Source organism: Ambystoma mexicanum, chromosome 2q (genome assembly GCF_040938575.1).
Source record: "Ambystoma mexicanum isolate Mex_15411 chromosome 2q, UKY_AmexF1_1, whole genome shotgun sequence".
Taxonomy (NCBI): Eukaryota; Metazoa; Chordata; class Amphibia; order Caudata; family Ambystomatidae; genus Ambystoma; species Ambystoma mexicanum.
The window spans coordinates 320,637,391-320,661,787 of NC_090924.1; the positions used below are offsets into that span (position 1 = coordinate 320,637,391).

At 44.0% G+C, this 24,397-nt stretch overlaps 1 protein-coding gene across 1 annotated transcript in view; it reads left to right on the forward strand.

Moving 5' to 3' along the window:
* The window catches only part of TBL3 (transducin beta like 3), a 412,146-nt gene that overhangs the window by 62,248 nt on the left and 325,501 nt on the right, over positions 1 to 24,397 (forward strand). Inside the window, exons 2-4 of the mRNA XM_069647302.1 lie at positions 1,242 to 1,293; positions 15,414 to 15,509; positions 16,440 to 16,487. Of these exons, the coding sequence (XP_069503403.1) occupies positions 1,242 to 1,293; positions 15,414 to 15,509; positions 16,440 to 16,487 (196 nt within the window). The remainder of the gene's footprint in view (positions 1 to 1,241; positions 1,294 to 15,413; positions 15,510 to 16,439; positions 16,488 to 24,397) is intronic.

Here is a 24,397-nt window from a genome sequence, read left to right on the forward strand (position 1 = left end):
ATGAGAATTCTCCCTAACAGGCTACCTAGCACAACTTAGGTTAAATGCAGGATATAACTAACTAGTACAAGTTAGGCTAAATGCATATGTATACAATATTTGGTAGGCAGAGTGGTGGGGTTTTACTGAAGTACAGTAATTGCTGTGCTCCCCACCCAGACCACACTTATCTTATTGATCATTGCTGGTTGAGTGCGGGAGGCTTCTCAGGCAAGCACGGGCAAACACGGAGTGTAGCTGCTTGGACGGTAGCTGCCCTTTACCTTGTGGCCCATGACAAATCACATTTTCATTTCCTCTACCCACAAACACGGACAAATTCTTGCATTTCCTGTTGGTTGTGGTTGGCACTAGGAGGTGCACACAAATATTAAAGGTGCTCATCAGATTTGTTTGCCCATGCCTCCACAATCCCATGACGGCACTGCTAGTGCATTTCTTTGAAAGAGCAGCTCCTCAGCATTTTCCATCTATCTGATGTTCTCAAAGCATGTTGCAAGCGTCTTACCTTTGTAAGTGTCTGAGAAAAATAAATCTGTAGGCAAAGTAGTTCTTTGGGAGGGGGAGGGATACATCCGCAGAAATGCTTGAATATAAAGTTGAGAGTTCACTTCCGTTGCCATTGGCTTTGCTCTGTTTGCTGCGCAGAGTTACCCCAGTTGTGAACATTGGGAACGTGACTGATGCCCTGCTATATAAGTTTGAAACCACGATCTGCCGACTCGCCCTTTTACCTTTTCAAGGGGAAAAAAACGTTTGGTTAAAAACAAAGACACCCAATTTCTTTTTTTTAAAAAGCTAGAAGTGGATCCGCGCGAAGCCCTATATTGTCCACTGGCTGTTTCTGTGTTGTATCACTCATGGAGATTCGAATGGCATTATCAATTGTTGTCATCCTTTCTTCTGACATTTTGATTTTTTAAACTCTGGTATGCTTTTGCTGATATCAAGGGGTTCTTGGGATGGTTTTTCGATGAGGCTTCCCTTGAAGCTACATGAATTCTCCCTTTTAATGTCATATTTTGACTGTAGGGGTGCAGATTGGCTGTATGTGGCTTTTATAAGGGTTACTGGTGTTTCATCAGAGTTAAATTGTTATTACTGTGGGGTGCAAATGATTTTTTTTTTTAAGTAATGCTTTCATAATGAAAAGAAGTAGAACAGTATGTCAGATCACCTTTTTGTTGCTGCTTGGCATTGTGTGCCATGAATACTGAATGCTTGTTGTAACTTTCTTCCAGCTATGCGGTGTCCAGAAAAATTGAACCTTTCTATAAAGGAGGAAAAATTCAGGTATGTTCATGACTTTGTTAAAGTAACCGTTTCCTATCGACGGTTCCCAAATCTGTTAAAAAATATTAAGGTTTACAAAATAATGTTTACGGTGTGTTATGTCGATGGGAGCATTGAAACCACTAAACGGTGAGTTACTAAATACACCACGCGGACTGCGAAAAGGAGTAATTGTTTTAAAAGATTTGCACATAACATAAACTCAGTGTTCTCTTGCAGTGTATGGGAGTGCTGTATGAGAGGTCGGCGGGTTGCCTTAGTTACCACATTGCATAGATTTGTATGCAGTGTAACACGTTGTACAAGTGAATCTTGAATTGTAATCGCATTTTTAGACTTTATGTATAACCTTTATATTTGTACACATTTTTGTCTGTTTTTATTGCACTGTAATTCATCCTGAAGGGTTTCGTTAAACTAAATGACACTGTTAAAAGGATGGTTTCACCCAGAATGATTTAACGAAAATCAATGTCGCATCCATTCTGGTGCGGTGAAGGCTATGCTGAAGGTCCTCTTTGTTTAAAGGCAACGGTAAAGATGCAGCACATCTGTTAGAGGTGAGGGGCGACTGTCAAGGCCTTTCTGTTATGATGCAGGCCATAGCCTGGTCATTCAAGGTTAATGTCAGCTTTCTCTCGTCAGACCAAGACGCTCGTGCTTTGTGACCTTCAGCATGCAGACATTGGAGGAGAAGAATGCAGTTGATCCCTGCTTTCGTCGTTCCGTCTCGAGATAGAACCGGGCTTGTTAAAAACATAGATTGAAATTAAAATCTTAATCACTCAGTGAGGCGACCAAAATGTATAATCTTTCGAGGGTTCAGAGGTGTCGGGGAGAATTCTCAAAAATGTGCTTATTCCTCTCTACCTTACAGACCCCCAGCTCTTTGGCTGAACTTTGGGACTTTGTACTTTCAAATCAATGTGTTTTCTGTGTGTTTCTTTTGGTTATGGAGTCTAACCAACTCCATAGGCATCATCTTTTTCATTTGTGTCACACAGCTCCATCTGTGCAGTGACACAGGGAAGCCTTTAAGGCTTTCCCAAGGTTTAACTACCTTCTCTGGGATAAACTACTGTTTTCCAGAGTGAGTAAAGTCAAATTGACTTTACTAGTCTTTTAAATTCCTAGACCCAGCACACCCTATCTTACAATAGAGTGCTGAAGGGGTTACTTAGTATCCCCTATGTCTAGATACTAATGTAACAGTCAAATGTTACCCTTTCCTCTTGGAATGGCTGGTGGCAGTGGTTTTACAACAAACTACCATGATTTTTCCTGACCGTGAACTATTCGTAGCTCCGGTAATGTCCTATCGCGGGAGCCATGTTTTTCAAGATGGCGTCTGAGCCTCCTTTGTTAAAACAGGTCCCGGTCTTCTTTTTTCGCCATGTCTTTGTGTAAAGGTCCTTCCAGAGTTTTTCTCTGCGTGCCAAACCAGGTTTGGTCTCTTTGTTCATCCACCTTTGGCGGGCTTCAGGAGTGAAGACCGCCTCCGGCTCCAGAGTTGTCTGGGGAAAGCAGGAAGTAAGGGAGGTGCCCGAAACTCCCTGTGCTTAGTCTCCTAGGAACCCAAATGCACTCTGTGATGATTAGCTGGCTGACTGTCCGGCAAGGACATCCACCCTGCTGGGTGAGTGGCAGCTAGGCTGGAATGAATGGGAGAGAACTGAATAAAAGGCGAGTCTCTTGGCTTGGAAGGCAGAGTCGACCACTAGACGAAGGAACCGAAGAAGAGCTTGAAGAGAACGACTTCTGCAACTCCTAGACCATTGGTTTGACCGGTTAAGCCCTGCTGCAGGTCCGAATCACCAAGTTCGCATCGACGGTGAAGCCCTGCAAAGGACGACTTCTCCCTTTGAGTTGGTAGGACCAATCAACTCCCAAGTAAGCCACCTGGACACCTATCACGGAGCTGGTTGCATTTCCTCCGAGTGCTGCAGGAAACCGTAGAGCCAGGGAGAGGGACACCAGATTGTGTGCCTTACTAGTAAGCTAGCCGAAAACGTTTGGAAGATCCTCCGGACTCCCGCGACGTCGGACCGACCGAGCTTGATTCCCCCTCTGCTGAGTGTGGGACCCAGAAGCATGGACAGTCCACCTTGACAGCCAGGACCAGCGTTGTTGCCATTGCGGTAGCTGAAACATGAAACAGCCACTGAAATTTAAGTTTGCCAATTGCAAGCTTTTGATCAGTCCCAGTGCAGTGCAGGATCCCCCGACGTCCTCCCTCTTGTCCTCACGACTGAGGCCTAGGAACGGTGAGATCTGCAGGAACTGCCAGGAACAGAAGTCATCAGCTGCATCTTTTTCTTCATTGAACGGTACTGTAAAACAAGACTGAGTGTACTTGCCTCTCACGATGAAAGTGCTTGAAACTTTTGCAACTCGCAGGCCTAATCAGCTTGTGACTCCACATATGATTGTTCTTTTTACAAACTACTTCTAAGAACTTGTGCCGAGACCTTTCCGTTTACTTACCAGAACCGCTTTTATCCTATCCAAGACTTTAGCCCATTGACTTTGGCCTAGCCAATTGAATTGACTCTTCTAGTGAACTCAAAATATCTGCCCTGCCTAAGAATAATTGTAGTCTTTTATGGTCTGATAACCTTTGCCTTTTACTCCTCTTGAAATGTATTGAAGTATACTTGTGTGTTATTATATAATTGCCTCCATCTAATGAATGTTTTATAACTGACTGATAAATAAATTAATAAGTATTTATCCAAGAAACCTTGAGTGTAAGAGTTTATTTGAACACCTGTGATTGTAGACCTCTGTGTAACATCATTACTGCTCACATTCCCCTCTTGAGATCAGCCTGGCTGCTCAACACGCTACCAAAACTGTGTAGTTCAGACTTATACCAAAGGTTGGTGTGCCTACACCTGTAGTCCTAGTTGTGTGTAGTGTTCCGAGAGGGTACTGCATACAGACTTTGCCTAACGAGGGGCATAACAATAATTTGATTTTCCAAGCAAGGTTGTTCTGAGCAACTGAGAATTCAGGGAGGCGCACATCGTTTTTTGAACCATTGAAAAAAGGCTCTGCAAAATGTTTAATTCGCACTTATCTATTCTCAAAAAGTGAGCGCAAAAGTGAGCGCATGTGCCGCATGCTACCTTTTTGAATTTGGGTTTTGAGTTGTCGCCCGTCCATGTGTTGTTGCTACATAACAACTTATAAGCTTTATAGAGGACATTTTTATGTAAGAAAATAATTTCCTTTTATATGTAACCAGGCTAGCATTAATTTATCGTTGAGTGGTGCAAAATCTGACTGAATCCACAAACCTGGTAACTGGGCAATCTTTATCTTATTGGCGGGTGACTTGTCGGATGCCTGATGTGTCCCACATAGGCCTTTATACAGACTTTAGACTTACTGCATGTTTGTCACACCTGCAAAGGACCTTCTGAGTAATAACATAACTGTAGTATCATGCAATCCTAGTTCCCATTCCACTCCAGGCCTTAGTTGGTGTTTAGTCATTTGAAACTGTGGTAACCTAGTGCATTGCATATACCATTCATTGGGCAGTGGAGTTTGCTCCCAAACAGCTGGGCACCAAGCCATTCATTGGAGAATTTCAACTTCGTTGGGACGATTTTATCTTGCCCTTTGATGGCTTTTTTATGGAATTTCTGACTACCCTAGACTTTTAGTCCAAGCCTGCTCATTCCCTGCCAGTTAGTGGGGGGAATAAGGTTGTGATTATTCTTGTGCACTCCCTGGTTCATGCTCCCTCCCTGCCTCCCCCTCCCTATGGAATGGCCTGATCATCACGCTGTCACCTTTGTGATTACAATCATGCTGGTTTGTCTCAAAAATCAGTCTAAACCCATTTCCATGGATACGCAGAACATGAGTTGGGGGGGGGGGCGGCGGGGGGTAAATAAAAGCTTGCAAGCCGCTAACCAAGCTTGAAAGTGCCTTTCCCCGTTGATATAAATTTCAAATTTACACCTGCACGCAGCACACCATTGCTTATTTTCGAAGAGTGAATGAACCCTTGCCAATGGCGGATGCATATTTTGCGGCGTGGCCCCTATGGGATTGTCTCTTCTGAAGAGGACTGCATGCTTGCATGTTAACTAAAATCCTTCAAAAACTGAATTGTAGTTGATTTTGAGCACCTTCCTTTCAGTCTTCCACTGTTCAACTTTAGATTTCTTCGCCATCATCCTTGGCAATGTGTCCAGCACTTGTTTCTTCTGTTCGTTTGTGAGATATATTTGGATTCTGCTTTAAATTTCCACCGTCCAGTCTTAAAACTAATTGCGTGTGGTTTCTCCCAGATATCCGTTCTGAAATTGATAAATACATAGTATTCATAGTTTTGTAAAGTAGTTCAGGCACTGCTATAGTCCTTTCTAGATCGAATGGCAGTAAGCTCTTCTTTACAGTCTGCTTGCTCCTTATTTGGTCCGGTTATAAACTGTTTATTTGCTGCCACAGTGTTCGTGGTGGAGTAAATGTACATATCATTCAGCTTCACTGGTTACTTTCTGGTTTTCTTTATTCAATTAGTTTGCTAAGGTTTTTATGAGATTATGGTAGGCATTGCAGCGTATTTGCCAGATAAATTCTTAGAAGCTTGTGGTGCAGAGCTGCACACAGTAAATTTATCATAAGATTGAATATTAGGAATTTTATCAATGTGAAATCCAGTCATGCATTTCTTGCTGACGCTCCGCAGCTGCAGAACTAGTTTTCTGCTGATCATTTGTTTAGCTCCTCCCTATTGAATTTCTGAAAAATGTTAGCCAGGTCTGTTTAGACATGCATTTCCACATTTGATGTACATCTGATCATTTTCTTGCTTATTGCTATATATGTTGGAGTTATAGGTGAAAAGCAATTTTACTTGTGTTCATAGGATCCGACAACCATAGCACGTCTTGCCACGATTTTGTTTCAGTCCTGAATTCCTGTTTTGTGCTTGTTCCTAGGAGGGTATTTTGCTTCGATCAGTGTGCCATTTTCAAACGAGCCCAAGTTCCACCATTGCTAGGAACCAACACTGTTCTAGGTTACTTAGGGTCGAGACATGTGATTTTGCTTGGTGTGAAATTCTAAATATTTATTTCCAAGGAATACGCCCAGATTTGTACATTTTCGTATTTCGTTTATTTGTGTAGCGCACCTGGCCCATGGGCATCTGGGTGCATATCTTAGGTTACACAGACAAAAACAAACAGTAGATAACATTCGATATGAATGATCACAAAAAAATGTACAGAGATAGATTACAAGGTATATACAGTTCAATTACAGGCAGTTGCAGTGGTGGAGCACAGTCCAATGTCATGTGAATTACAGATGCAGCGCTGGGGAGTGGTTGTGTGTGTGTCTTGGGCAGTGAGCCATAATTTGGCTTTGCTCTTAAAGGAGAGGAAAGAAGGTTCTGATCTTAGTGGGTTGGGTAGTACATTCCATAGTTTGGAGGCCAGGACAGGAACGCTGCCCCCCATTCCCCACACTATTTCTGTAGCTTGAACCTGGGTAGGGATAGACAATGAGCTTGGGCTGCTCTCTGAGGGTGGCTAGAGGTTTGTGGCGTGAACCGGCTTACCAGATAGTTGGGTGCCTTTTTGGCCAGGCATTTGTGTGATGGCAAGGACTTTGAGAGAGACTCTTTGGGTTACTGATAACCAACGTAGGTTGAGTCTGGTGTCTATGTGATGGTTCCTAGGAATGTTCAAGGCAGCCCTGATGGGATTATTTTGGGTGACCTGGAGCTTGCTGATGTTTTGTTGGCTGGTCCCAAGGCAGAGGGCATTACAGTAGTTAAGTTTAGGCACAATCGGGGTTCTGGTAAGAATGTTGCAGTTCGCTGTAGTAAGGAATGGGCGACAGGCTTTGAGTTTTCAGGTGTAGGCGGATGCTGAATTCACAGCATTGGATTGTCTAGAGAAGGATAAGGAGGAATCGAGGTAGATGCCTAAAGTTTTGGAGACCTTGATAGTATTGCCATCGATGGTAAAGGATTTGAAGGTAGGATCTAATCTGCTAAGTTGGTAGGTGGAGCCCAGAATGAGGAGCTCTGCCTTGTCATCATTAAGACAGAGCTCGTGTTGGGCCATCCAAGCCTGAATGACCTGATAGATCTCCTTTAAGGCTTTAGTGTCAGCTGCATGGTCTCCAGTGATAGGGATGATATCTGGGTGTCATCCGCATAATGAGTGTAGGTGACACCCAGACAGTCGATATCAATGAGCGGTTTTGTAAACACGTTACACAGCGTAGGCGAAACACAAGAACCTTGGGGAACCCCTCACAGAACTGGAGATGGTTCGGCGGAGGGGAAGAAGACCCTCATGGATCTGTTGGCCAAAAAGGATCTGATCCAGGTGGTAGCTTTGTCTGAGAAGTGGGCTGCCATTTTGAGATGTCCACATAGAATTTGGTGGTTCACCAAATCAAAAGCTGCCGATAGGTGCAGTAGTAATAGGAGGGCGAACTTGCCGTTATCTTTCATGTCCTCAATTTGGGTTTAAGTCGATAAGGGCAGTTTCCGTTCCCTGCCTGAAGCCAGATTGTCTGAGGCCAAGGAGATTGTTACATTCCAGATAGTTCTGGATCTGTAAATAAGCTGCTCGGTTTAGAATTTTCAGCAGGTACGGTACGGTTGTGATCGGCCTGTAGTTAGTGGGTGTACATGGGCCTAAAGTTGTTTTTTTGAGCAGGGGTATGACCCATGCGTCCTTGAGGTTGTCAGGTACAGTGCCTGTACTGAATGAAGAGTTTATTAGAACTGTGATAAACGGGGCTAGTTCATGGGAGGCTTCTTTGATGGGAGCTGGGCAGGAGTTGCCCTGACAGTTGGAGGTTTTAAGTTTGCTAATTATGTTTTCTACCTCTGGGATGGTTAGCGGTGAGAAGCTGAAGGATTTATGGGTATGAAGAATGACGTTAGTTTTACCAATGGTAGAGCTGAGCTGTGAGTTAGCCTGAAGACAATTTTTTTTTTTGGCATTACTTTTAGACTGGAGTGTTGAGATTTTGTCTAGAAGTGCTTTTTGTATATTTGCACACCATGTACTATCTTTGCTGCCGGTGTCTGGAGGTGTGGAAAGAGTTTCAAGTTCTTTAAGTATCTTGAATAACTCTTTGGTGTTATATTCAGCTTGTAGGATGCACTTTTTAGAAGTATCTTTTTTTAGCTTGGAGGATTGCCTCTTTATAATTGAGTGATGCTATAAAGAGGCTGTCCTTATTGGCTTATTTTGCTTTTCCCGAATCTCGCTTGAGAGGTGTTTTTTTTTTTTTTGCTCCCTTTTTTATTTTTCCAATATTCCTTTTTTTAAAAACATAGGGGACATGTACGTGTATCAGGATATGTTAATCTTTAGTGTGCTTCTACATCTGCATTCCTTTCTATAACATCCAAGATAGTTGTGATGGCAAGGTGAGTCGCGCTCAAGTTGCAAAAAGAGTCATTCAACAAGTATTGTCCCAATATGAATGTTTCCACAAGTAAGAGTTTGATCAATGAAGATATTTATTCAGAAAGTTGGACAGCCGACATATGTTTCGACCAGCGGGTCGTTCTCAAGGCCTAACACTTGTTCCTGTGCAGCCAATTACTGAAAGTGGATGTTTAACTGTGTTCCACAAGAAAAAGGTAGTTGAGATCCGCGTAAGTGCGTGAATATCAAATCGTGGGTTTGCGAGATATAACCCTGTATGATTTCAGCCTGACATCGTTGGCTAGCACAAAATATATTCCCGAAAATCGGTGAAGCAACGAGTAAAGGGGCCAAATCCCCTGTTCTTGTGGAACACGTATAAACATGCACTTTCAGTAATTGGCTGCACAGGAACAAGTATTAGGCCTTGAGAAAGACCCGCTGGTCGAAAAACGTGTCGGCTGTCCAACTTTCTGAATAAATATCTTCATTGATTAAACTCTTACTTGTGGAAACATTCAAATTGGGACAATACTTACTGGTCATTGAATGACTCTTTTTGCAACTTGAACGCGACTCACCTTCCCATCACAACTATCTTGATTGCTATTATTTTCCAACTCTAGTGGATGAGCTGGAGGGTTAAGAGTGGTCGCTGCCAGTTCACACATAACCTTTATTTACTCTTTCATCCTGCATATAACGCACAGTACCTATATATCGAATCCACAATCTTCAAATGTTCTCTTTCTATAGCATCCCTTAACTGCTAAAGTTGTAATACTCTACCCCACTCTCTCTAGTTACACTTTCCAAGCTGTCCTTATTTCAATGGACACTGGAGTTTTCAATGTTCTGGCTCTTAATCCCTTGCAGTACATTGTCCTTTAAAGAGCCCATACTATTCAAGTCCTAGATCCTTCTTTTTCACTCCAGTATTAATCTGATGGCCTACGTTATATTTCCCTTTTTGTGATTTTCTTTGGCTGAATGGTCAGTTAGTCCTAGTCAGATTGTTCTGGGAAACTTTGTGAGTATCGAAGTCCCCACCACAATTTCCTATGTGTCGACCTGATGGGTCGGAAAATCCTTTTTTGGCTCTTTTGGACTACTCTTGGTAGACTCACATTTTGTTTTCTTTTCATTGTTCTCTGTCTTGACCTATTATGTCAACAATGAGTTTTTTTCTCCAAAATCACACTGACTGCAACTCATTTGGAGTGCTCTGAAGGAATGGCTTTTGGGTTCTCCACAAATAAACACACTCTGTGCACTGGGGGTGACCTCGGCTCTACAATAACAATCCATGATTCACCTTTCAAACATTTAGCAGCCTGCCAATCCGTGGAAATCAGCCAAACTTCAGTTTTATCAGTACATGAAAAGGGATGTGGATTGAAGTGCAAGTTAGATCCTCGCTCAGCTAGAGTTGGATTCTATTCAGTCAGGGTTGCCTTTGTGAGCTGAGCTAGCGCTCACCTAGACAAATGTCGAAAACTGGGACTTCCTGCAGTAAAACACGTACGAGATGGAGGTCAGTCTAGTAAAAAGTAAACAGCTGTCAATGTCACAGTAACACAGTGAGTTATGTCACTTATCGGCAGGTGTTGCAGTACCTCCTGCCCTAGTAGCTTTATGAAATATAAAAGAAGAATACTTCAATTGCGTTGCAGTCATCAGTGTGATTTTGGAAAAAAGACTCATTTTTGATAATAGGTCAAGAATCAGAAAAACAGTGCAAAAAAATAACTATGCGTCTCCCAAGATTAGTCAAAAGGAGCCAAAGGAAACTGTGGTGGAGACTTTTCTAAACACACACAGCTGTCCAAACAATTTTGGCTTTTTGGTTACAATTGCATTATGTCCAGTATGGTCTGATAGTAGTAGATATTTTTTCTACCATGTTTCATTAGTAGCCATTTGCGGTACTAGCAAGTGCGCAAAGAGTGGCTAGCGCTCTAAGATTGCTGTGCCATGAGATTTTCGCCTGTCGTTTGGCAATATTGTTTTTTGTCTTTCTTCCTGCCCTCTCTGGTCTGGAATTATATGGAAAGCCCTTTCCCGGGGATAGCTGCTGCTTTCCTGGGCAATATGGTAGTTTGTGTGTACGCCTGGATGAGGAGACTGGCACTGTCTGGTCCCAGTCCACATCTAGGTGCCGGAATATCTGTTCCTGGGCAGATTGTTTGGCCAGTGGCTATCCATCATTGGATAGCCATTTATTTAATTATTTAAAGCATGGACTTCGCTCGAGAGCCGCGGAGCGCTGACCAGAGTGTGGGTAGCCAGCATTTGCACTTGCATCTTTTAACAGTACCGCACAACTGTGAGATCTCTGCATCGGTATGTGCGTCCATTGAAATTAGTCGTTGGTTAGGTGTTGTTGAAAGAGCCATGTTTTGAGAGATTTGCAAAATTTGAGAATTGTGGGGGCATTCCAAGTCGCACTGGGATAGAGTTCCAGAGGGTGCGTGCATGACAAGAGAAGGATTGTTTGTGGGTCCTCTTTGCAGACGAGTTGTGATTCAAGGCGGTTCAGTCAATGTATGTGTGCCACCAGATATGTGGAACTTAGCTGCCAAGTACGCTGGTGTGCTACTCGTGACTGCTTTGTAGATGATCCATGCAGCCTTGAACAGTATCCTGGCTTGGAGTGGAAGCCAATGTAGTTTGTGTAGGATCGGGTGATTCAGTCACATTTCTGTGCTCCCGTAATAAGATGTGCTGCAGTGTGGTGGACTGCTTTTAGGGGACAAACAATATATAAATGGTGTGCCCAGGTACTGCTGTGTGTTCTCGTGTGGTGTAGAGGCGGTGAAGTGGAGTCTTGCCTGTGGCTATTGTTGTAGGCGGTTTAAGCTAAGCGGGAGAGTCAACACAAGCTGTTATAAGCCCCAACGCTGCACGGAGCACAGTGGTGTGCAGCTCTGTGTTCTCATGTTCTGTGTGCCGGGACTAGCACTACAAACTATTGTTGCCCATTGAGTCCCTTGAACCTAGGTGGAACCAGTGAAAGGGTGAGGGCGAGAGCAGAGGGGTCTATGACGATTTATGTGTCCTGGTGAATGTAAAGATTTCCATAAAGATAGAGCTACTGTGGGTGGATTATGTTTCAGAATCTGAGGCCCCTTCATGGTTAGTGAAGTCTGAAAGCTGGCACTGGATACCTAGTAGAGTATCCATATTTACATGGCTTGTGTTTCAAAACTTCCACATTGGTAGTGAAGATTTGGTGAACTTATGTCGCTGTTTGGTGTTCCATGGATTACTTATCAGCTAAGAACGTATGCAACACTTCGATAGAAAAGTAAGGAATATACCAACATTCTTTATTGCTCAGCCCCTGAGGAATGTCCTGTATTAGGTTACATCATAAGGACTGAAACATGTTGGGCTAGGTTTTATACACATTGATACAACGTTGGTTGAAATAAACTGTGTATGATGTCCCAAGATTAACAGTTTTGATTATTTAGTCTTGGGCAAGGGATGAATGTTATTTTTGTTTCCACATAAGTGCCTGTGATTTTGTGATTTTACTGTAAATGTGTTTTTTATGAAATTATTCAAGCACATTTTGTAATACCACAGAGTGTATTTATCCATTGTTGAAATATGTTGGATCTTTTTTAGAGTATTTTCCTGTTGGTCCAGAAACTGGTGATGCAACGTTCCTGTCACATGCTTGAACTGCTTTTAGGGGAGCCATTTAGGGGAGCCAAGTGGACAGCTGGGAGCCCTGTCAGGAGAGCATTTACCCCCATTGATGTGCGAGACCACCAGGATCTGCACTACTGTCTGGAAGTCTTGTGGCTGGATGAAGGGTTCGATTTTTCGAAGGCTAATGATTCTGAGCCTAAGGATTTTGCAGAGTGAGTTGTGGGTCAAATCCTTTTAGGCACATATCATTGAGCCATTGTTGGACAGGTTGTTTTTTAGCAGGTGGAATGATGCAGACAAATGCAGTCTTATAGGGTTTAGTTTGAGGTAGGCAATCGACGTCCAGGTCTGGATAATCGCACAGATTAATGATCCCCTGCGCACTATTATGTACAACTGAGTGTCATCTGTGTATTGGTGGATGGCTGTTTTGGGGTCTTTGAGGAGAGTGCCCAGAGGCTCCATGTAAAGGTTAAAAAGGATTGGTGAGAGGATGGATTCTTGGAGGACTCCGGAGGAGACCTAGAGTCGGTTAGAATGCAACAAGTTCATCTCGACAGCCTGCTGTCCAACTGTTTGTGTTGCTCTTAAATGCTTTTACTGAAATTACTGCATTTGACTGCTTGCTTGTATGGCACTGGTTTTGAATTGTATGCTTTTCTATCTTCCCACACTAGTAATTTTTTGTGTGTGTGTGCGTGCGTGCGTTTATGTATTTATGTATGTATGTGATATATAGATATTTTATTTGTATCACGCTCATACACAAGTGTTTTCAGAGCGCGACGAGCCAAGGGAGGGGAAAAACAGAGAACAAAAACAACAATCTTACTAGGCCCAGTGACATTGAGAACACGCAAGTTATATTGATATTGTTATTGATATTTTATTTCTATCGTGCTCGTACACACGTGTTTCAGAGCGCGAAGTACAGAAATATATTACAGATCCTTACCATTAGTGAACCTGGGCGAGATTCTACTACAAATGTTGGATAACGGGAGGACTCCTGCAGCCATTAGACAGATCATCATTGGGGTCAAGACAACTACGAATAAGTGCAGCCGCTGACCTCCAGAGGATGACCTCTGCAGCTGACCAGCATCAACTCCAGTGCAGTCTCGGTGAAGCCGTGCTTCTCTGTCCTGATCTCAAGAAGGCCCTTGTCTGTGCTTGGATCGCATTAACTGGTGGGAACAACCAGTCTCAACCCCTGTGCGAGGATATGTTCCTTCTGACCCTTTGGAAGTGTCCCTCGACCTTCTGGTGGACTGACCAGCTCTCTCCTGGCCTAGCTTGCTGCATCCGTCGCCATTCTGAGTGCATCCTTGAAACTTGGAGGATCTTCAACTTCTACTACAAGATGCATGATCATTTTCAGCTTTCTTCTCTCAACGGAAGCTGTGCTGGGACTGCTCCTTGTTCATTCATTGAAGATTGCCTGTCTACACCTGATCGTGGTGACTCCCATTGCAACCTGTCTCTCATTGGAGGTCTCCTGCTCTGCAGACATCTTCATTTCTTCACAATGGTGTTCAGCTGGATAGTGCCTGAAACTGATTATCTGTTGCCATGACCAAAACGAAATCCTGCTTAAGAAAGGGACTTCTGCCACGATCCCTGTGCCTAACTTGACCGAACCAAGCCTAGAACGACCTGTCCCCAACGGAATCCGAAACCTCAGTAGTGGTTTCTGGAGAAATCGGAGTAAAAGGGCGTGGGGGAGGGGGGGTAAGTTAACCCTATCCTCCATAGGGTTACATGGGCTCAAGGTCCTTTCCCTATATCTTTTTCCGGACTTAGATCAGTGTTGATATAGTCACGGAACCCCCCTCCCCAACCCACCTGCTGGGCCTACCCTAATGTTGCTGGATTAAGAGAGCTACTTACCTAAACTTTCCTTAAATTCTTGAAACTGAGTCACACCCACTGGCATTGTCCAATCTGATAATAAACCTACCTGAAAAGTCGATCTTCTGGAATTATGACTTTAGGGTACTAGGCTCCAAACCATCTCAGTGTTGGACTTATTGAGTAATGGGGAACTGTTTTAGTGTTGCTCTTAAGTGTTTCTACTGTGATTACTGCATTTGACTACATGCTTGTATTGCACTGGTTTTAAATCCTATGATTTTCTATTTTCTCACAAGTGAATGAATATATGTATTTTATTGTAAGTGTCTGTCAATATTTGCCTAGAGGTTTAGTTGCGTAGTATTTAAAAGGTCGAATAAATCATTGTATATTTTTGTACTTAACTAACTGGAATTCTCTTGTTGCTCTGTTTAGACACATTGTTGCCCTAGACCACTCCCACACCCCACCTGAGTCGAAACCTTGCTTCTCTATCTACCTTGATTGGGGTTAGCTAGACGTCAGTGTCTTTCCTGTTCTCCATAGTAGGCTGGCCTCCCAAAATTGATTTTTGGAAATCCATCTTAACATTTACTATAATTTAGAGTCTCCTGAGTGGAGGTGGACTACAAGAAAGGCCAAATGCATGAATGGGGAGGACCACTGGTGTGTGAAAGTTCTCCATGCAACAAGTGGGGCCAGTTAAAATAAACCTACTTTTTGTGTAGTACATTGACGCCTACTTTGTAATTCTTGCGTTCCTGGAAGAACGTACATTTAAGTTTTTGTGATGTGTGTGCAGCGTTTGCTTGAATGGAACATTGGAAAATGTGGAGTCCAGAACAATAAATCATTTCAGAGATGCCTGGAATAGACCATGGTTGTGAGGGTGAACAGAAACATACAGAATACGCCATGTAAAACTGAAGACCATGGAGAATTTTTGTTGAGGGTAGGCAGTGAAATGGGAAAACTGGGTAAGCTAGATGTATCTCGTTTGTTGGCAAATTCTTCTTTCTCTATACATTCCTTAGAAGCTACTGCTGAGAGAATTGGTTTGCCGCTTGCTGGCTGGGGATAGTGATTCTCTTGAAACTGAACCCTTTGGTCACTGATGCCTGCGATAAGAACCTATTGTTGATATTATTCTGTAATTTCCAGTATGTTCTCTATTCACATACATTCTAGATAAGTAAAGATGGCAAGAACATGTTCTGTACGTGTGGGACAAGGCTAAACGTTCTGGATATTGCAACAGGAACAGTCATTCACAGCATTGAACAGGTAAGACAGGAACATGTCATGTGCTCTTTATCTTCCTAATTTTTCGAATCGGTCTTTTCTCTTTCATTCTTTTTAACAGTGCTTTTCTCTGTGGTACATTTGTTGTTCAGTTAGAGAGCTTCCGATCTAAGCTGATTCACCTGGCCGTTTTATTTAAATGTCTGTGTTGCTAAGGCTCTCTTGTGGTGCCTGCCTAATCACGCCATCAAGCATAGATGCTCTAGACTCCATTGGCACCTACTGTAAAGTCAAGTTGTAAGTCCATAAGGAATATGCTATTCCTAATTAGGAAAGAATCGTAGCCCATCCTCTCAAGGTGTTGACACAATTATTGTGGCACTAGAAGGTTTACTAAAGTACATCCCAACACTTTCTCGGTTCCACATCTCGTTTAGTAGCTTTCTTGTTGCCGTCAGTCATGTACTTTGCAACACTCAATTTGGGTCACCATAGCAGTTCACCTAAAGTTTGTCCAGTACCAATAGTGTCCTGGAGCTGCATAACTTTTATTTCCTTTCCTTCCCTTCCACTTTGTGATGGTCTCGCTGCACGGCAACGTCACACCTCTACATTTCTTTGTACTCCTTTAATAGGCCATTATGATTGCATTAAATGAGTGTTCCATTCCAGTCTATAAAACATAAAAGTACATTTGAGTATCGAATGACAATGATGACGCGTATCATGATTCTGATCTGCTAAACATATGGACAGTGTCGGTGCTGAGAACAAGGTCCGCACAGTTACTCAAAGTAAAAATCGACCACCTGCCAACATTATTCGAAGATTGAAACCCTTCTCGCATGAATTTTGTGGTCCGTTATTGTGTGTGTTTCTAAGGCCCCCAGAGGTGTTATTTAAATGTGCTCAGGTTTAGTTGAATAATGTTTTGTTTCAAATTGCTGACTTTCTTTTATTCATGTTTCATAGGATGACCAGGAAGACATCTCTTCATTTGCAGTTAGTCCAGATGATGAGGTACTGCATCACGGTCTACTGTTTACGCGTGTGTAACATAATGTGTCAGGATAAGCAGATCAAAACTGTGGCTGTGTTGCGACTTGCTTATGTTCTGTAAGGCATGACCGTATTTCTTTGCACTGCCACTCCCCACTTTCTTTTCTGTCTGATCTCTCTACCTGCTTTCTCTTCCTTCCCCACTGACGTTCTTAGATCTTTTTTTTTCTTTGCTCACACTCTGTCCCCTTCCCCATTGTGCAAGAGTATAATTATGATGTTGTAGTGGAAATATTGTACTCTCTATTTTTGATGATGGGAGTAACATGATTTTTTTAGCGAGTATAAATGGAATTCAGTTTCAAAGGGGATAAAAAAAAAAGTAAAAATACATTTTAAAACAAGTATCCTTAGTTATTTATTGAGCGCGGACCTAGCTTCGGGACTCAATGGGTACCTTTACAAGTCATGGTCAGGGAAGCAGAGATCAAGGGGAGCTGGGTGCTAACAACGGGGAAGGGTGGACAATTTGGCAGCAAGGGATCTACAAGCAAGCAGTGGAGGAAACCGAGGGAAGCAGATCACCAGTTCTCAGGTTAAGTGGGAATATATTATTTTAATGAATACTTCTTTCCACCTAATAGTCCCAATGTTACAAAATGCATTTCTACTTCTAAACTCCTCTTCAGACCAGAGCGTCGTAATAATGGTTCTCTGTTGTATTGTGCCTGTCAGAATGTTGGTGCATGGAGGTGATGCATGTTTGGAATGTTGGTGCGTCAGCCTGAATGAGTGTTCCGCAGAGTGGCAGTTAGATGTTAGCTGGCTGGGGTGCTGGATTCCAGTGGTGGTTATCTCTCTAATACTGTAATAATGGCTAGGCGGTGTGAGCATCGGCAGCTTTAACTGACAGGATGATGGAAACATAGTGAGCGGTCTCCAGGAGCTTGCAAGCAGGGCGGTGCAGGTGCATCAGCAGGCGGCATCTGGTCCTGGCCTCGAGCATCCTGACGGGTTCCACGACTGTGCTTGGACGGAAGGTGCTGGCAGCAGGGGCTGTCCTGACCATCGGAGCAGGTGTTGGAAATCGTGGACTGCTTGGAGGTGCAGCGGTTGTGCTGGTATGGTGTGCAGGCCAGCAGTGTCTTTGATCTGGGCCACAACCGAGTGCATGAAGTTCCCAGCAGTGGGCGGCTCATGCCAGTGTTGCAGGAGTTATGGCAGTGTCGCAGGAGGAGAGGTGACCCGCTGTGGGTTGTGAGCCGTTGCAGGCCAGGTAGGTGTCTGGTGAGGAGCTCATGTCGTGTCCACCAACGGAGAGAGATGTAGTGGTGATGTCATTGGGAACACCAACGGCAACACGCAGTGAGAACATTCATCAGGTGATGTGCTGTGGTGACGTTCGTCATGTGACCACGTTGGGCCACAATTATGTTTATGACGGGGCAAGAGACTGGCCCTGCATGTTGTCATCTGTGCTCTAGCACCTTGAAGCATCTGTGTGCTCGATGGAATTACCAAGAAAATATCTTAGACCAAATAACTGAACTGAATCAGAGGAGATGGTAAAATACTGCTTTCATCTCAAAGAAGTAAAGAGGAAATAAACGCCCATCAAGTTGATTTCATGCAGGATCACAATGTCTTTTCGATCATTCTTTGTTTATATAATGCTAGAGACGTCCTCTATGAACATCATCCTACGTGGCATGTGTCAAAAAAGTATCGAGAGGTGGGATTGGATTAGGGAAATAGGTCTACCTATAGAATGCATAAATATTAGTTTCTCATTGGCGGCCCCTTATCTGTAGGACACGCCCTGTGCTACTTCTATACATGTGGTATTATACACTCGTCATATCAGAGAATGTGGCAGCAGAATAATGCTTTACAACATTGTATGTAAAAGTGCATGACCGGCTATTCTAATTGGTTGGCAACCCAACTCCAACCTTGGACATTCGGCTTGCTAGCAGCACGTCATGGAAATTAAACCCAGGTGCTTGGAGATACATCAGCTTTCCCCTTGTTTCCCCAATTAGTCTACCCTCTCTCATCCATAGGCCTCATGCCAGTGTCTTCTGTTTGAAGACTCACGTTGCCAGTCTGCACTGTCTCGGGGCATTCGAGGGAGTGTAGGCACATCTTAGCTTTGAGCTTAATGAATAGCCCTTGTTTGCGAGCTCTTTGTCATGTGTTACAAGACCATGAAATTGTCCATATCAACGATGCTTTTAATACCATTTGATTCAATTATGCTGGGTGCAGTTGCTCCTCTTGACCTTTAGAGACTTGCTCACTGTATCCCATATTAACTTCATGCCCTTTTAATTATCCAATATTTGGCATCAACAAATGTTCTTGTTCGTTCTAATCTTTGGGAAATATGCCCTTGCGCATTGGTCTGCTCATAGACTCCCTTTGTGCTTTTCTTCCTTTTCTCGAAATAGCATCCTTGATTCCACACCAATGTACTCCTTTATTTCACAAGGGAAAAACGCTTCTTCATCATCTTTCCACGTTAAGATCCTGGGCCCGTATTTTGAGCCATTTGTGTTTATTTTATTTATGGAGCGCACCAGGCCCGAGGGCATCCGGGCGCGTATTTAGTTACAACATTTTAAGGCAGACGTGGCAATAAAATTACAGTTTAAATTACAGTTTAAAATTACAGTAACATTTATAAACATATATACATAATGCCGTTACGGGTGAGCAAGAGGACATAGCCTATGTACAAGAGATGAGGGCCGGTAGCTAGCGCATGGGAGTTGGTTGGCAAATAGGTGATGGGTCTTGGTCGGTTAGCCAGGCTTTGGCCATGTTTTTGAAACTGTGGACGGACAGTTCAGATCTTAGCACGTTGGGAAGCGAGTTCCAGAGTTTCGCCGCCATTACTGGGAAGCTGGCTCTGCCAGATCTTTGAAGGTTGAAGCGTGGTATAGAGAGGTAGTTAGTCTGAGCAGTTCTGCGAGGTCTGTTAGTTTTGTGGAGGACGAATCTGGTGGCTAAGTAGAAAGGTGCTTAGTTGGATAAGCATTTATGAGTGAGAGCAAGTGTTTTTAGTGTAATTCGTTGAGGGACGGAGAGCTAGCGTAGGTTGTGTCTGGTGTCTGAGATGTGTTGGTTCCTAGGGATGTTGAGAGCGGCTCTAATAGAGTCCTGGCAAGTGTGACACAGTTGGCTGGTGATAGGAAAGGGTGATAGGAAAGGGTGGCTAACTGTGATAAGCTTGCAGGTTTATGCCGCTGCAGAGGAAACTGCATTTATTTGTCTGGCCAAGGATAAAGTAGAGTCGAGGTAAATCCCTAACGTTTTAGTGTCCTTAGAGGCCTTGATAGTGTTACCATCAATGATGAAGGTGTTGAACTCGGGGGCCAGTTTGGATAGTTTTTGAGGAGAGCCAAGAATTAGGAGCTCTGTCTTCTCGTCATTTAGACAGAGTCCGTGTTGCACCATCCAGGCTTGGATGACTAGGTAGATGGCGTTCACAGAGAGAGAGTCGGCAACATAGTCTCCAGAGATTGGGATGAGTATCTGGGTGTCGTCAGCATAATTAGTATATGTGACACCCAGATAGTAAAAAAAATCAAATGGAGGTTTTGTGAACACATTGTACAACGTGGGGGAGACACAAGAACCTTGTGGTACCCCGCAGGTGACGGGTGCCGTTGATGCTGCTGCAAGTGGAGAGAAGACGCACATCAATCTATTGTCCAAGAATGAACTAATCCAGGCTGTGGCTTTATCATAAAAATGGGCGGCTAGTTTAAGGTGTCGACACAGAATTTGATGATTGACGAGATCAAAAGCCGCAGAGAGATCGAGAAGAAGTAGTAGAGCAAGTTTACCCTTGTCTCTTAAATCTTCGATCTGCGTTTTGTGGTCGATAAGGGCAGTTTCACTTCCGTGACGGGGCCGGAACCCAGATTGCCTTGGACCCAGGAGTTTATTGGATTCAAGATAGTCTTGGATCTGCAGGTATACAGCTCGGTGAAGGATTTTTAGTAGAAACGACACCGTGGTGATGGGCCTGTAATTTGTATGTATATTGGCATCTAAGGTTGGTTTTTTTTAGAAGCGGGATAACCCAGGCATCCTTCAATTTGTCCGGTACAGTCCCTGTGCTGAAGGAGTAGTGATGAATGGAGCTAGCTCGTGGGCCTCTATCTTGATTATAGGCGCTGGGCAGAGGTCCCTTTGGCAGTTAGAAGGTTTAAGGCTATCAATAATATTTTCCACTTCAGTGATAGATAGGGGTGAGAAGCTGAACGGAGTCAATGAATCGGGGATAGAGTTGTTTATAGTTGGGAGAGAGTTGGGTTGCAAGTTGGATTGAAGACTAGTCTGTTTATCGTTAATTTTGCCTTGGAGAGTGGCTATTTTACCAAGGAGAGCGTTTTGGATATTAGTGCACCAGGTGCTATCTTTGGAAGTGTTGGGTGCAGTGACGGGGGTTTCCAGTTCTTTCAAGATTCTGAAGAGTTCTTTAGTATTGGATTTAGCTTGCTCAATGCTTTTGTTGTCTTTTTTTCGCCTGGAGTATAGCTTCCTTATAGTTTAATGTGGCTAGAGTGATGCTAGATTTATTAACTTCTGTAGGGTTACCCTACCAATGTGATTCAGCGATTCATTTTTCTTTACAAAGAATTCTTAGTTGAGGTGTAAACCAGGAGTTGAGGTGAGCTCGTGGTTTAGGTTTTCTCAGTTTGGAAGGGGCAATGAGGTCAAGGGCTTTGAGCATAGTATGGTTGAAGGTGGCGACCAGGACAGTGGGGTTAGTGCACAATAGGACTTGTTCATTCAGGACTGGAAGGATGAGAGGGAGGAGTTTGTCACAGGTTATGTCGTGCTTATTTCGTGTGGGGATGTCAGGTGCAACGTCTGGGGTGGAGCTGATGGTTTTTGCCGGGATGTTGAAGGTGATTAGGTGATGGTCGGTCCCGGCACAAGGTTGGTTAGCTACCGCATTGATTCCGCAATTGAGGTCAGCTATCCAATCAAGGATTCTACCTTTGGAGTGTGTAGAGGTGTTGATATGCTGGGTAAAGCCTGCGTTAGTGAGAAGATTGTCAATTGTCAGCGCATCCGTGTCATTGGAGTCAGTGAATCCCAGCTTAAAGTCACCTAGTACAATAATGTGTGAGTTGGTTTTAGTGTTGTCTGTCAGGATGTTGGAGAGTTCTTCAGCGAACGTGGATAATGGCCCTGGGGCCTGTAGAGTAGGTGGAGTGAGATGGCATGGTTGGGGGTGAGGGCGAATTTGGCCGTTAGGGCTTCCATGGAAGAGATTTGATGAACAGTGGATAGGCAGAAGTTGAGGGAGTTTTTGTGGATGATGGCGATGCCACCACCTTTAGATTGGCGAGTATTGCGGTCCTGTCTGATGATATTATTATAGCTTGTTGGAATGGCTAAGGATAGTAGAGGTCCAGAGGCTGCGTGAAGCCAGGTTTCCGTGTCGGCCATAAAGTCCATGTCAAGGGTTAGGATGAGGTCCGCAACTTCTATGGCGTGGGCTGTGAGAGATCTCAACTTAATTAATGCCCCTTTGATAGTGTTCACAGCGGGGTTAATGGGTTGGGATGTCAGTGCCTGTGGAGATGAAGCAGTTCTGGTGATAGGTTGTGGGTATTTATTTTGGTAGAGGGAAGTCAGATGGCGGTAATATGCGTGCGCGAGTCTGGAGCCAAGTCTGGCGTTTCTCATGGCAAGTGAGCATGGTTGGATAGGAATGGGTTTAGGTGCAAAGTGTTGCTAGGGCAGGGTTGTTGAGGTATGGATTGGTGTTAAGGGTAGAAATAGGCATGGTTGTAGTGTTATGAAAACGCAAGTGTGGTAACAGAGTCGTGATGTGTTTGAAGGTGGGCACTAGGTGGATGGTAAGGTAGAGTGAGCTAACCAAGGCTAGGGCAAATAACTTTTGGAGAGTAGATTTGAAGGAGTGAGACTGTTGGGGACTGGTGCGTGGTGGCAAGGTTACAGGAGCAGGGTAGATGCAGCTATCAAGTGGTACTACAGCAATCAAATGGCAGTAGCAGGCTAAATACAGCTATCAAGTGGTAATGCACTAACAGATTAAATGCAGCTATCAAATAGCAATGCTCTAACAGGCTAGATGCAACTATAAAATGGCATTTCAACAATCAAATGGCAGTGTAGTAGCAGGCTAAATACGGCTATCAGGTGGTAATACACTAGCAGACTAAATGCGGCTATTCAATGGCAGTATAATGCATGTGCAGCTGTTAAGGCAATACAAAAGGTATAACTGATAGGGGGTGATGCAGCAGGAGGCTGGGTATAGATAGCATATGGCAGTACATGAACTTGAATACAATTGTCAAGTGGTACTGCAGGTGAAGGACAGGTAGTAGTACAGATACAAGCAGGAAGTACTCACATTTAGGGTTACCTACGTGATGTAAAGTACTGTGTCTAAGTCCTGGTTAGACCTCCAATGAAGCCTAGTGTACTGCGACGGCAGAGTCCAATCCTTTAGACATGGGCGTCCTGGAGAGGCTCAGGTCCTAGGTAGGCAGGGGCTGACTTTGTGGGTGAGTGGGGCAGTGGTCAAAAATTAATGGTGGCAGAGCTTAGTGCCCTGGTGCAGCCCGCAGCTCAGTGCGGTAGCTGAAGAATTATGGTGCCAAAATGGGCGGTTTTACAGATCCCTTGTGCTGGGAGTATGGACAAGATAAGGAATAGTCATACCATCTCAGATGGGTAGTGTCCAGGGCTGGCGTTGGGTTTCATGGATATAGGCGTTCAATTGCATCAAAATTAGAAGGTAGCTTGGCACTTGCGTGCCCAGGCGCGAACAGGGGCAAACGGGGCCTTTTTCTGACCTTCTTCGGGCCGCCGGCTCTTTCCGCCTGCTGGCGGATGTTCAAAGAAATAAATGCAGATTCAAATAAGTTGCTAGGCAACAAGATGCTGAGGAGCCTCGGTATGGCACCGAAACGCACCCGCCATTTTGGGAAGGCGGAAAGATTTCAAAATTAAAATAAAGCTGCAGGGAGCTTCAATAAACGGTGAAACTGCCACGGATCAGCTCAGCAGCAACAGGTGAATGCAGATTGATGCGGATGGCTTAGTAAGTGAGCAAAGCCTCACCATGGTAGATCGTAGTCTGCTGATGGTATCTCAGCATTCATGCGGGCAGCGTGTCGTCTAGTCTGGTGCTGTGGCTGGGCTGGATGGTTGAATGGGAGGTGGGGGCTCCTGCCCACTCCACCTTCTGGAGAGATTTGATTGGCATAAGCCGTTCATCTTCTAATGGTCTTCCTAAACATTGAATATATACCTCTCATAAGCCAGCTTCTACGTATTCTTTCTACCTTCTGCGTATTTACAGTTATTGTCTAGTGGGTCAATTCATTCTTCTTTGTGTTCATATGTACTTCATCATGGAGCACATATCTTTCTTAGTACTACAGTTACATCGTTATTCTTAAGTATTTTCATATCGTTTCAGTATAGATTCATATATCTTCTTTGGGACATTCTTTTGCTGTCATTAGACTTTAAGGTACATCCATGTCGCACACCATTTTATTAATGGCTGCATTCCGACAACTCGGTAAGCGACATCCTTCTTGGTAGTTTTCCTCCACTGTTTCAACATGAGGGTATCTTAATCGACGTGGAGTGGACATGTCACATAAACCTGTGCATGGGTTCCCAATTGTGGCTCCTCGTCTGTCATTCATTGGACGTTGGTGACGGGATGGTGACAAGGGAGAATGCGTCCATTTGCTGCCCTACACAATCTCCTGGTGTTGCAGGGATGGGGGACAACACTGTGGGTGCTGCTAGCAGGCTGGCTATGGACTGCAGTGCCATATCCTGTGCTGCGAATTCGGTGGAAGCGGACGTCTGTGGTTTCAAATGCTGTTGGATGGATGGGCTCTTCAAAAAAGGGTTGGCAC